Genomic DNA, 12789 nt, shown 5'->3' with positions numbered 1-12789 from the left:
GCCAGACTTCGGATGCGTCCTCTTCAGCAGGATCTGGAGGACAAATGGGACCAACACTCAGATCGATGGGACGATCGGATCACTTTGTCGGAGGTAGCTCAGTCTTCCCTCCAGTGGTGGACGAAGAGACAGAACATGCAGGTGGGAGTTCTCTTCCATCAACCTCCTCCTACACAAACGATCATCACAGACGCATCGTTACAAGGATGGGGGGCGCACATGGGTCCTCTACAAGTGCAGGGTCTGTGGTCTTCCAAAGAAAGCACTTATCACATCAACTTGCTGGAATTGAGAGCGGTTCATCTAGCTCTCAAAGCGTTCCTTCCCTCGCTTCAGGAGAAAATGGTTCTAGTACAGACGGACAACACCACCACGATGTACTATTTGAACAAGCAGGGAGGAACACGCTCAAGGACGCTGTCTCTGGAAGCTCAGCGCATCTGGCATTGGCTTCTGGCTCGCAAGTTGCCTGTTCAGGCAGTCCACCTCCCAGGAGAGCAGAATGTGAGGGCGGACGCACTAAGTCGGCACTTCGAAGACAAAGAAGACTGGGTTCTCAACGACGAAGTGCTAGACGACATTTTCCAGTCATGGGGTCGTCCTTCCATAGATCTCTTCGCGGACGACGTAACAGCAAATGCCCAAGCTTCGCCTCCAGGCTCTATCGACCAGGAACAAGAGGGAATGCTCTTTTAATCGACTGGTCAGGGCAGTTTGTGTACGTCTTTCCACCCCTTCCGCTGATCCCGAAGGTGGTGAGCAAGCTGAACCACTTGTGCACAACAATGATCCTGATTGCCCCCGACTGGCCGAGGCAATGGTGGTACACGGACCTACTTCACCTGTCAGTGTCTCCTCACAAGAGGCTTCCATGCAGGCAGGACCTGTTATCGAAGATGAATGGGAGGATTCACCATCCCAACCTTCCATCACTGAACTTGGCAGCATGGCTCCTGAGGTCATTCAGTACGGCCATCTAGGACTGCCACAGGACTGCATGTCCATTCTGAAAGAAGCACGACGTCCTTCCACAAGACATTCTTATGCATGCAAGTGGAAGAGATTCTATATGTGGTGCATGCAGAATGGGCAAAGAGTCAGGAAGAAGCAGTTCTCCCATACTTGTTGTACCTGACTAAAGCAGGTTTGAAGTTTAACTCTATTAAGGTGCATTTAGCCGCTATAACAGCTTATAGGCGATCACCTTTTCAGCTTCCAGCAGTAAAAGATTTCCTGCAAGGTCTGAAAAAGGTGTACCCTCCTGTACGGCCTCCTGCTCCGCCCTGGGAGATGAACCTAGTCCTATCAAAATTGATGGGCCCTCCTTTTGAGCCCATTCATAAAGCTACTTTACAGCATATTTCCTGGAAAGCGGCTTTTTTGGTAGCGATTACGTCAGCCCGTAGGGTGAGCGAAATTCAGGCTCTCTGTACTAAAGAACCGTATACAGTGTTTCATTTAAACAGAGTGGTGCTCAGAAGGCACCCTTCTTTCCTGCCGAAAGTGGTATCAGATTTTCATGTCAATCAGTCTATCTCTTTACCCACTTTCTTTCCTAATCCATCTACTCCAGCTGAGAGGGCGTTACACTCTTTGGACCTGAAAAGGGTTTTAAAGTTCTATCTGGACAGGTCCAAGTCTATTCGACATTCTGATCAATTGTTTGTTAACTACGGATCGATCAGAACTGGTCATGCAGCGTCGAAACGTTCTATCTCCAGGTGGATCGTTTCGTGTATCAAGCTTGCTTACCAATTGGCGCAGAAGCCTCTGGGGGGTACTCCTAAGGCGCATTCCACTAGAGGTAGAGCAGCCACGGCGGCTTACCTGCATGATGTGCCCATGTCTGAGATTTGTAAAGCGGCGACCTGGAGGTCTGTCCATACATTTACCAGACATTACTGTCTAGATTCTGACATGAGAGCAGATACCCAGGTGGGCCAGGCCTCCCTGAGGAATCTGTTTAACAGCTGAGGATTTGGCTGTTATGATTTGGTTGGGTCATGTACTTCTCATTTACCTGCAGGTGGTTGATGGGCTTGCTATTCTATTCAGTGCTTATGACTATTGATGAGGATCCCCTGGAAGAGAAGGATAAGTTGCTTACCTGTAATCCTAGTTCTCTTCCAGGGGTTTCCTCATCAAAGTCATAAGCAACCCACCCGCCTCCCCAGGTAAATGAAATTTGGTACTGTTTTCAATCTTGTGGTTGAGCCCTGTCTTCAGTGTTATGCAAAGAACAACTGACCTAACTGTCACCCCTGAGGCATGATGGGAAGCCTGGGGTCATGGCTGCCTTAAAGGCACGGTGCCAGTTTTTGTTGAAAATGGTTTCATTTTCTATGCTATTGTTTTTACAATGCAGCCTGAGGGCTAACAATGTCTATTTACAAGCAATTTTCAGGATTTATGAGTGGTTTACTCATTAAAACACAAAGTTCAAAGATTATTTGACCTAATGTGTTTTCTTTACTTTTGCTTCCTAAATAATTGCAGTGCATGTTTACATTGTTTTTTACCCTCAGTTATGGAGCTGCATTGTTGTGAGAAAAATAATATATGTACATACATATATGTGGAGCAAGATATATGTGTTTTTTACATATATATTTTTATATTGTTTCCGGCGTCCCGCACATGGGCGGGAATATTCTGTTCAGTGCTTATGACTTTGATGAGGATACCCCTGGAAGAGAACTAGGATTACAGGTAAGTAACTTATCCTTATTACCCCACTTTTCAAGTCACACATTAAATGACCAACAATTTCTCTGCATTTACCAGAATCCACTCATTAAATATTAGTAACTAGAAATTAACAGCTTACCTCACCAACCGAGATGTGTGTCAGCATTTTAAATTTTATGAGCTTTTCAAAAACCATTGTAGAAAAGGCGGTCTTCAGTCTGATGGCTGTGCGATAGTTGATAGCCCAGGACAAAGAGAAAGCTAATGATTTTCCAAGCTCTGTGAAATAGAGGGCCAGGCAGAGTCCAATGCCATATACAACATCATTGGATTCACTTTCATTGTACTGCAGAATACTACGAATGATCACTGCCTAGAAAAGAGAAATAAATACAGGACCAAGTAATCAGACATGATCCCTTAAATTTAAAAACAGACTGTTGTATCACATTGCTTGGGGACTAACATTGCTTGACAAGTACATTTGTCAACAACAGTCTGCATTAAAGTGCATAATTAATTGGGATAAATGGTAGTCCACCACAAGTAATTATGTCCAGTCAAAGGTTTCAATAATTTAAATCGGAGTTCAAGCCCTGGTATCAATGGCACAGAGGAGACAGACTTAACTTCAGAAAATGCGTAAAGCAAATAGAAGTGCCAAAACAGTAAAAAAGTTAAAAACACAGCACAGTAAAACTCCCAACCCAATTTATAAAGAGTAGAGAATAATTTAATGAGGAGAATAACACCAAAACAAAAAACAATCCCATAAGGGGAATCCAAGATATGATTTTCACAGTGTTAGGTAAAAATAGTGCTAAAAACCGCAAAGCACCAATGGTAGTCAATGGTCACAGTAGACTGAATCCTAGGTGCAATTTCGGGATGACTGCAATAGAGAGTGGGTCAGATACACCAGACAGGCTCCACCAGGTTGTTGTTTTCACCCTGACACTTAGAGCCTGATTTACATCTTGGTGATAAAATTTCCACCTAAGTATGGGTGAATTTTGCAAATTCGCGGTACGCGAATTCGCGCAAAAGCGTACTCACAGTACGCAAAATACGCAAACTTTTGTGAGATTGCGGATTTCTTTATTTTTGCAAGTTCACTCGTTTTTTTTTTCACTGAGGCTACCGTGAAGTTACACATGCGGTCGCATATGGGCGCGGCCATCTTGTTTTCACTGTTCACATTGCGTATTTCCGTTTCCGGTCGCTAGTTGCATGCTCGCGTTGTGCATTTCCTGTTCAGGGTCGCAATTGCGTGTTCGCGTCTGTTTTTGCGTGCTTGCGAGGAAAATATCGCGCAAACTTACCCACGTGGTTGCAATGGGCGCGGTCATCTTGTTTTTCATTCATTGCTATGGTTCTGGGCATGCCTTTTCTATCCTGTTTCAATCTTTGTAATCCTTTGTTTGTTTGAACTTTTTTTAAATCTTTTTTTACTCATTATCTATCTCTCTATTTTTGTACATCTATATTTTTTGTTTTTTTCTACTTTTTGTTACTTTAATAAAACCCAGGACCATGGCAAGGGAACCGGCAAGTCCAAGAGGAAGAGTCCCGCACCCTGCAGCCGGCTACCTTGCTGGCGTTCAAGGGGGGACGTCTGTAAGTCCAAGGGAGATCTTCAGCACAGTGGAGGTGGTCGCACTGGTCTTCTTTGTGCAGCGCCACCTCCCCAAAACCATCGCGGCAGGCCCAGTACCGGGTATGGCTTCCGGGAGCGTCGTCAGCTATGGGGTAATGTGTGCCGGGCCATGTATCGGGAGTCAGGGGTCCGGCGCACCTACAACCAGGTGACGGAACGGTGGTCCGACATACTGGACCGGTAACAAGACCTGCTTTGCCTGCTTGGCATCGAGATCCCTTGGCTTGATGAGTACTAGTAGCTATTTAATAACTAATTTGTTTTCTTCTGCTCTGTGTTATCTTGCAAATATATGTTTTTTCCGAAGAGCAAGAATGCTGCCGATTACATTGCAGGTAAATTATGTTTCAAAAGCTTCTGTGATTTCAGGTGCTCGCCTGCTCAGTGGAGGTGCTACTATGCTTTCTTGTTTTCAATTTTGTGCTCATTTGACCTGAGAGATTATGTATGAGTGTACTTTACAGAACTGTGTAATGCTAGAGAGATTAGAGTCCTTCCTTTGTACTCCTGCCACTAAGAAGAGATAGTGGTGGTGCATTGATAGGTTGAGTATATTATGACTTGTTATTTAGTAGGACATTTTTTAGTGGTCTGCAATCATGACGGACTGTGTCTGTCACTCCGCGTGCTGCTGAGTGCTGCCAGTCCTAGTAGAACCTTTCTGTAGTTGGTTTAGTGAGTTACATAACTTTCCAAGTAGACGGTCTGCGAATCCAGCCATACTAATATCCTAGTAGACCACATCAGATAGGTCAATAAATTTAGTGCAATTGTTGTTTATTTCCCCGAAATAATGTGTTGTTGTTTTTTTGAAATGTTTGATTTCATTGACAACAATCATCCATGTTTGTGTCTTTCTTTCATGTACATCAGCACCTCCCAGGGGCAACAGGACAGAGGTGGCGGTGGCGGTACCGGCAGAGCAGGAAGGCTAGGATTGGTCCGCCGAGGGCTCTTCTGTCGGCCCCAGTAAGTTGTCCTGTTAATATAATAATATTATACTTCCCTAACTTTTACAGCACCTATTTATTGCAATTGTTCATCATAATTCTATTTTTTCCTAAATCGTCTTTGATCTTCTTGTAGATTGTTTCTAAATTCTTATCCTGCCTCTACTATGACTCTCTGTGCTACTACTATTTAATATTATTAGTCTGTCTGTGTAATTAGCTGAGCTTGCACACTTGGTAAAAGGTGTTAAACAAAACTCCTATTCAGCAATGGCTCTAGGCACTGAGTGCAGTCCTCTGGGTTGTCCATAATGTCTATTGAAGTCTTCTTAATGTTTATGCTTTGACAATTCCCAACAATAAAATGCCAATGGCCACCAAGAATAAGATACTAGTTTACTTTTTGAATGGATAGGAGGACATACTACTACTGTTGCAGGGACAATTCTGCACATACAGAACTATGGACAAGAAATAGAGCATTGTTGATAATAGGCGAAGTTAGACTTTCCACATACCTCAGTCATAACAGAAGTTCAACCCCCAATCTCCTTACTGACTAGCTAGTGTGTCAGGGTCATTATTTAGCTCCCGAATGCAGCGATGATCCCCAATGATAATACAACCCAGAACATAAGACAACGGAGTCAGTGACCACTGTGCCTCTCGAGGCCGGGTCACCCCCTTGCTCCCTCGCCTGCTGTCCCTGCTGCCAGACAGCCTCCTTGCCAGCCTCCTGCCTGCCGCCACCGACACCGTCACCCCCCCCAGCACCCCCGAGCGGCCCAGCCACAGCTGAGCCGCCCGCTCGCCACTTTTCCCGCCGCTGGCCCCCTGCGGCCCCGCCCACCGCCTGCCCATTGGCCCAGCCGCTCGCCCAGCCCAGCAGACCTGCCCTCCCGTCCCCCTTCTTAAGGGGAGAGCCTGGTTGCCGCGGAAGTGACCACTGTGCCTCTCAAGGCCGGGTCACCCCCTTGCTCCCTCGCCTGCTGTCCCTGCTGCCAGACAGCCTCCTTGCCAGCCTCCTGCCTGCCGCCACCGACGCCGTCGCCCCCCAGCACCCCGAGCGGCCCAGCCACAGCTGAGCCGCCCGCTCGCCACTTTTCCCGCCGCTGGCCCCCTGCGGCCCCGCCCACCACCGGCCCATTGGCCCAGCCGCTCGCCCAGCCCAGCAGACACGCCCTCCTGTCCCCCTTCTTGAGGGGAGAGCCTGGTTGCCGCGGGAGTGACCACTGTGCCTCTCGAGGCCGGGTCACCCCCCCTTGCTCCCTCGCCTGCTGTCCCTGCTGCCAGACAGCCTCCTTGCCAGCCTCCTGCCTGCCGCCACCGACACCATCGCCCCCTCAGCACCCCCGAGCGGCCCAGCCACAGCTGAGCCGCCCGCTCGCCACTTTTCCCGCCGCTGGCCCCCTGCGGCCCCGCCCACCACCGGCCCATTGGCCCAGCCGCTCGCCCAGCCCAGCAGACCCGCCCTCCCGTCCCCCTTCTTAAGGGGAGAGCCTGGTTGCCGCGGGAGTGACCACTGTGCCTCTCGAGGCCGGGTCACCCCCTTGCTCCCTCGCCTGCTGTCCCTGCTGCCAGACAGCCTCCTTGCCAGCCTCCTGCCTGCCGCCACCGACACCGTCGCCCCCCCAGCACCCCCGAGTGGCCCAGCCACAGCTGAGCCGCCCGCTTGCCACTTTTCCCGCCGCTGGCCCCCTGCGGCCCCGCCCACCACCGGCCCATTGGCCCAGCCGCTCGCCCAGCCCAGCAGACCCGCCCTCCCGTTCCCCTTCTTATGACGCCCCCTGAGCGACCGCGCAGCGGACGCGCGCAGCGGGAGCACCGATTGAGCGCCGAAGGTGCACCAAAGGTAAGCCCGTCTGCGCCCGTCCGCGCCTGGACCGCGCCCAGTGCCAGGACCCCTGGCCCCCGAAGACCCCAGCCCACCCACCGGACGTACGACGCCGCCACCCTCAACGCACTCAACACCGGCCGAATCCCGGGATGCTACGGAGCCACCCCGAGATGAACCCACGGATCCTTCAGCTGTTGCGCCTGCAAGTTCTCCTGCATCCGGACCTGCCCCGCACCAGCACCCGCCAAGCCGAACACCAGCAGCAACCACCTCAAGTGCATCCTACTCAACACCCGCTCCGTCCACAGACACACCATCGAACTCTGGAACCTCCTCGACACCACAGCTCCTGACGTCGCCTTCCTCACGGAATCCTGGATGAACGACTCCTCAGCGCCCGACATCGCCATCGCCATCTCAGAGGGCTACAAGATCACCCGAAGAGACCGAGGCAACCAGACTGGAGGAGGCATCGCCATCATCTACAGGGACACCATCCGCATCACGACCAACACCGACGACACCCTGACAACCGCCGAACACCTGCACTTCCAGATCCACACGGACCCCAAAACCACCCTCAGAGGCACCCTCATCTACCGACCCCCGGGACCACGCACACAATTCAGCGAAGACATCGCCGACTTCATCAGCCCGCACGCCCTCCCATCCGCTGACTACATCCTCCTGGGGGACATCAACTTCCACCTGGAGAACAACAACGACCGCAACACCACCACCCTGCTTGACAACCTCGCCAACCTCGGACTCAAGCAGCTGGTGACCACCCCCACCCACCTCGCCGGACACACACTCGACGCTGTCTTCTCATCCAGCAAGGACATCGTCTTCAGCCATGCCACCGGACTCCACTGGACAGACCACAGCTGCGTCCACTTCACTTTCAGAAGATCCACGAACCACCACCACCAGCAACAGGTTGCTCGAAAAAGCTGGAACAAGATCACAGCAGACCAGCTCGCCGCTTCCCTGAGCCAGTACCCTCCCGCCAGCTCAGCGAACCCCAGCCAGGCCGCCGACAACCTCACGAAGTGGATCAGCAACTGCGCAGACGACCTCGCCCCACTGAGGACCCCGCCTAGCAGACCTGGCAGCAAGAAGGCCTCATGGTTCACCGACGAACTCAAGAGCTCCAAGAAGAACTGCTGAGCCCTCGAGAAAGCCTGGAGAAGGGAACCAACACCGGACAACATGACCACCCTCAAGCTCGCCACCCGGAAGCACCATCAACTGATCCACGCCACCAAGAAAACAGCATTCAAGGACCGGCTGGACAGCAATGCACACAACTGCAAGGAACTTTTCAACATCGTGAAAGAGCTCTCCAACCCCAACGCCGGAAACAACAACATCACCCCGTCGCAAGACCTCTGCAACTCCCTCGCCGCTTACTTCCACAACAAGATCGCTGACATACACAACAGCTTCAGCCCACAAACAACGCTCCCAACGACCGCACCAACGCCCCCTACCACCACCCTCAGCGCCTGGACCCAGATCAACACAGAAGACACCATCCGCACGATGAACTCTATCCACTCCGGATCTCCGACCGACCCCTGCCCCCACCACGTCTTCAACAAGGCCGACGCTGTCATCGCACCCCACCTGCGGGACATCATCAACATCTCCTTCGACACCGCCACCTTCCCTGAGAGCTGGAAGCACGCTGAACTCAGCGCTCTACTAAAGAAACCAACAGCGGACCCCACCGAACTCAAGAATTACCGCCCCATCTCGCTCCTCCCGTTCCCAGCCAAAGTCATCGAGAAGACCGTCAACAAGCAGCTGGCCACCTTCCTCGAGACAAATGGATCCCTCGACTCCTCACAGTCTGGCTTCCGAGCCAACCACAGCACCGAGACCGCCCTCATCGCTGCCACCGATGACATCCGAGCCCTGCTGGACAACGGTGAAACAGCGGCCCTCATCCTCCTAGACCTCTCCGCGGCGTTCAACACTGTCTGCCACCGCACCCTAGTGCAGCGCCTCAGCAACATCGGAATCCAGGAGAAGGCACTGGAGTGGATCATCTCCTTCCTCGCTGGAAGGACACAGAGAGTCCGCCTACCACCGTTCAGATCTGCAGCCACGGAAGTCATCTGCGGCGTTCCTCAGGGCTCCTCGCTCAGCCCCACCCTCTTCAACGTCTACATGAGCCCCCTTGCGGCCATCGCACGCCAATACAACCTCCACATCATCTCCTATGCCGATGACACCCAGCTGATCCTCTCCCTGACCAACGACCCCGCCGCCGCCAGAAACAACCTCCACGAAGGGATGAAAGACGTAGCCGAGTGGATGACGACCAGCCGCCTGAAACTGAACTCAGACAAGACGGAAGTCCTCATCCTGGGCTCCTTGCCCTCCGCCTGGGACGACTCCTGGTGGCCCCCCGCCCTGGGCACCGCACCCAAACCGACAGACCACGCACGCAACCTGGGCTTCATCCTGGACTCCTCCCTCTCCATGACCAGACAAGTCAACGCCGTCTCCGCGTCCTGTTTTAACATCCTGCGCATGCTATGGAAGATCTTCCGGTGGATCCCCACCGAGACCAGGAAGACGGTCACCCAGGCCCTCGTCACCAGCCGACTGGACTACGGCAACGCCCTCTACGCCGGAACCACCACCAAGCTCCAGAAGAGACTCCAGCGGATCCAGAACGCCTCAGCCAGACTCATCCTCGACATCCTCCGACGCAGCCACATCTCCGGACATCTGAGAGACCTGCACTGGCTCCCCCTCAACAAGAGAATCACCTTCCGTCTCCTCACCCACGCACACAAAGCCCTACACGACCAAGGCCTGAGCTACCGCAACAACCGCCTCAACTTCTACGCTCCCAAACGCCACCTCCAATTGACCGACCACACCCTCGCCGCCGTCCCCCGCATCCAAAGAGCGACAACAGGAGGAAGGTCCTTCTCCTACCTGGCCGCCAAGACCTGGAACACCCTCCCGACCGACCTTCGCCTGACCCAAGACCACCTCTCCTTCAGGAAGAAACTCAAGACCTGGCTGTTCGAGCAGTAGCGGCACCCTACCCCCCCCCCCCCCCAGCGCCTTGAGACCCTCCGGGTAAGTAGTGCGCTCTATAAATGCCTTGATTGATTGATTGAGTCCCGACCTCTCAGAGTCACGGAATCATGCTTGCAAATTGCAAAGGCTTTCGCTCACTCACTCATGATCAAAAACTACAGAGTCTATGTAAGTTTTAAAGCTTTATTAAAAGTAAAACAACTAGCTCTGTGTGTACTCTGTATAATAATTTTCAATTGTGCATTATATCAAAACATTTATTAAAATCAACTTCATAGAAGAGAAACAGTGAACTCCTAAAAACTGAACAGTGGCTGATTTTGCAAATTAATTTTGGGAGACCCCTCACCGGGTTGGAACTTAAAGTACTGGTGGTGATGATGATGAGTAACATATTGCTCTTGTTTGTAGAAGGGAAGCTTCTGTCTGTTGTGAGAAAAATGGTGCGTGGTAAAAAGCAAGCGTTCATCAGTTGTGCCAAAAAGTGTAGCATGTTATGGCTAAGCATAAATAAAAACACCCTCCCCTTCCGTAAGGGGAATTTTTAGTTTAGACTAGAGAGTCACAAATAATTAAATTTGTTTATGTAGTAAAAATTTTTTTCATTCCTAGACAAAATAGGGAGTGGTGTAGATGGCATCTAAAAATATGTATTTTCTAGGCGGAACACCATCGGCACAGCCCACCACCAGTGCTGGGGCCAGCGTGGAAGTGGTCAGTCCAGGGGCAGATGTGGTGCTATCACATCTGCCCCTGAAACTGAAACTATATAAATTCTTACTTAGAGTCTTCTCGTGAGAAATCTCTTCCCACATTTCTTTCAATTCCGTCTTTTCTGATTTTGTAATATAGGACGTTACATATCGAGCAACAGCAACGGAATTGTCCGCAACGTACTGAATATCCATGTTAGCATCCCACATGGATAGAATAACCGGGTTGTAGTCATTTATGTATTTTGACTCTTCATTTCTTCTTAAGTTGTAGGTATTTTTTGGAGACTTTCTTGTGATGGTATGTCTCAAGGGTGACATAAAACTGTTCACTCCTCCTTCGGATATTACAGGATGTGGAATTACAAAACGACATTTGGTGTAGAACTTATCCTTAGATTTGTACTTTCGTCAAGAGTATTTTCTACATCGGTGGCTTTGGAATCGTATGACTTGTTCTCTTAAGTTGGTTTCTTCTGTGCTTTTAGGTACAGCACATGTGACGTATTCTTCAATAAAAGACAAAAAAGTATCATCCGCATCTGTTCCAAATTTGGGGGCATCCTTAATCCATAACAGCATATGTATATGAAGAGCACCTCTTGCTTGATACTCCTTTCTCCAAAAGAAATACACAACTTCTCCAAGAGGAGGATTTTTTTTATTGCAGATAAAAGACATCATAGCTTCAAATCTATGATTGAAATACCTGCATACATTAACAGGATCCAATGAGCACAATTCCCCAGGTGTCTTGTATTCAATATTTTTTGATATTGCAATTTGCCTCTCGAAGAAATTCAAGTAAATCATCCAAAGCGTACTCAGCACAGCTTAGGGTAAGGAACCATGTAGGAGTTCCTAAGTTCCGTAGCATACATTTCAGTTCTCCATGACGACGGTACCAATGTTCATTAGTCCCACACTGACATGCCATCAGATGAATGAGCTGATACATTTTGCAGATGTATTCCAGTTTTTGTGATTGACTGCACATGAAAGTCCAGACAAGTCACTCTCAAATAAAAGATGAAATATATAAGGAATACATTGTTGAAATCTTGGATCTTCTGCATAAAATCTTGTTGTCCGATATTCAGATGCAGGAATCTGCACAGAACGTTCATCATATCGTCCTCCTTTTCCAGTTGGGAACAACTACGGAAAACAACGAGCTTCCAAGCTCTCTTCCCATACACTCATGGGTCTTCCTTTTGCTTTTTTCATTTGGAAGAACTCAATAGTGTTCCCGATCACTTCTTTTGAATGAAGTGGATGCACACTGGAATGTTCATAGATTTCTTCACATCTTAACATGTCCACTTTTTCAATTTGTCCACTTGATGTTTCAGTGTCTTCTGCTAAAAGTATTTCTTCTTTTCCCATATAAACATTTTTATAGTATGTATTGTTTTTTTATCACATACAAAGTTGCCTTCTGTACTTTCCTAACATTCACCAACTCCTGCCAGATTTTCTTATTCTTAGTCGGCAACCATTAACAAGAATAACTAGTGGTTCACTTTCTACACTATCTACACAAATAGTTTAAATATTTTTCTTTAAATCTAACGGTAAATACACAACTCTTCCTTTTAATCCTCTTTGTAAATCTGAAGGAGGCAATTTAACCGTTTTAGGCTCCATACGAGCAATAGCCTGAAACGGGTGCACACATTGAATGAGAATAGACTCATAGGTGTTTAAATCTGTCAATTCTGGAGGAATAGCAACTTACTCTAAATTACTATGCACAGCTCTAGCGGGCATTTTATTCTCATCTAATTTGTTATAACAATATTTACAAATACGCTGATCAGAATCCAAATCAAAACAATTCTCTACCAACAAATAAGTAGCCAATTCCTTCCACATATCATT

At 49.4% G+C, this 12789-nt stretch overlaps 1 protein-coding gene across 1 annotated transcript in view; it reads right to left on the bottom strand.

Moving 5' to 3' along the window:
* LOC147677797 (ATP-binding cassette sub-family C member 12-like) overlaps positions 1-12789 on the bottom strand; it is a 1863878-nt gene that overhangs the window by 1461178 nt on the left and 389911 nt on the right. Inside the window, exon 6 of the mRNA XM_086945587.1 lies at positions 2828-3061. Coding sequence (XP_086801713.1) covers positions 2828-3061 — 234 coding nt within the window. The remainder of the gene's footprint in view (positions 1-2827; positions 3062-12789) is intronic.

The sequence above is a fragment of the Lissotriton vulgaris genome, chromosome 12 (assembly GCF_964263255.1).
Source record: "Lissotriton vulgaris chromosome 12, aLisVul1.2, whole genome shotgun sequence".
NCBI lineage: Eukaryota > Metazoa > Chordata > Amphibia > Caudata > Salamandridae > Lissotriton > Lissotriton vulgaris.
The sequence above is the reverse complement of the archived record's forward strand: the minus strand, read 5'-3'. Positions and strand labels throughout refer to the sequence as shown.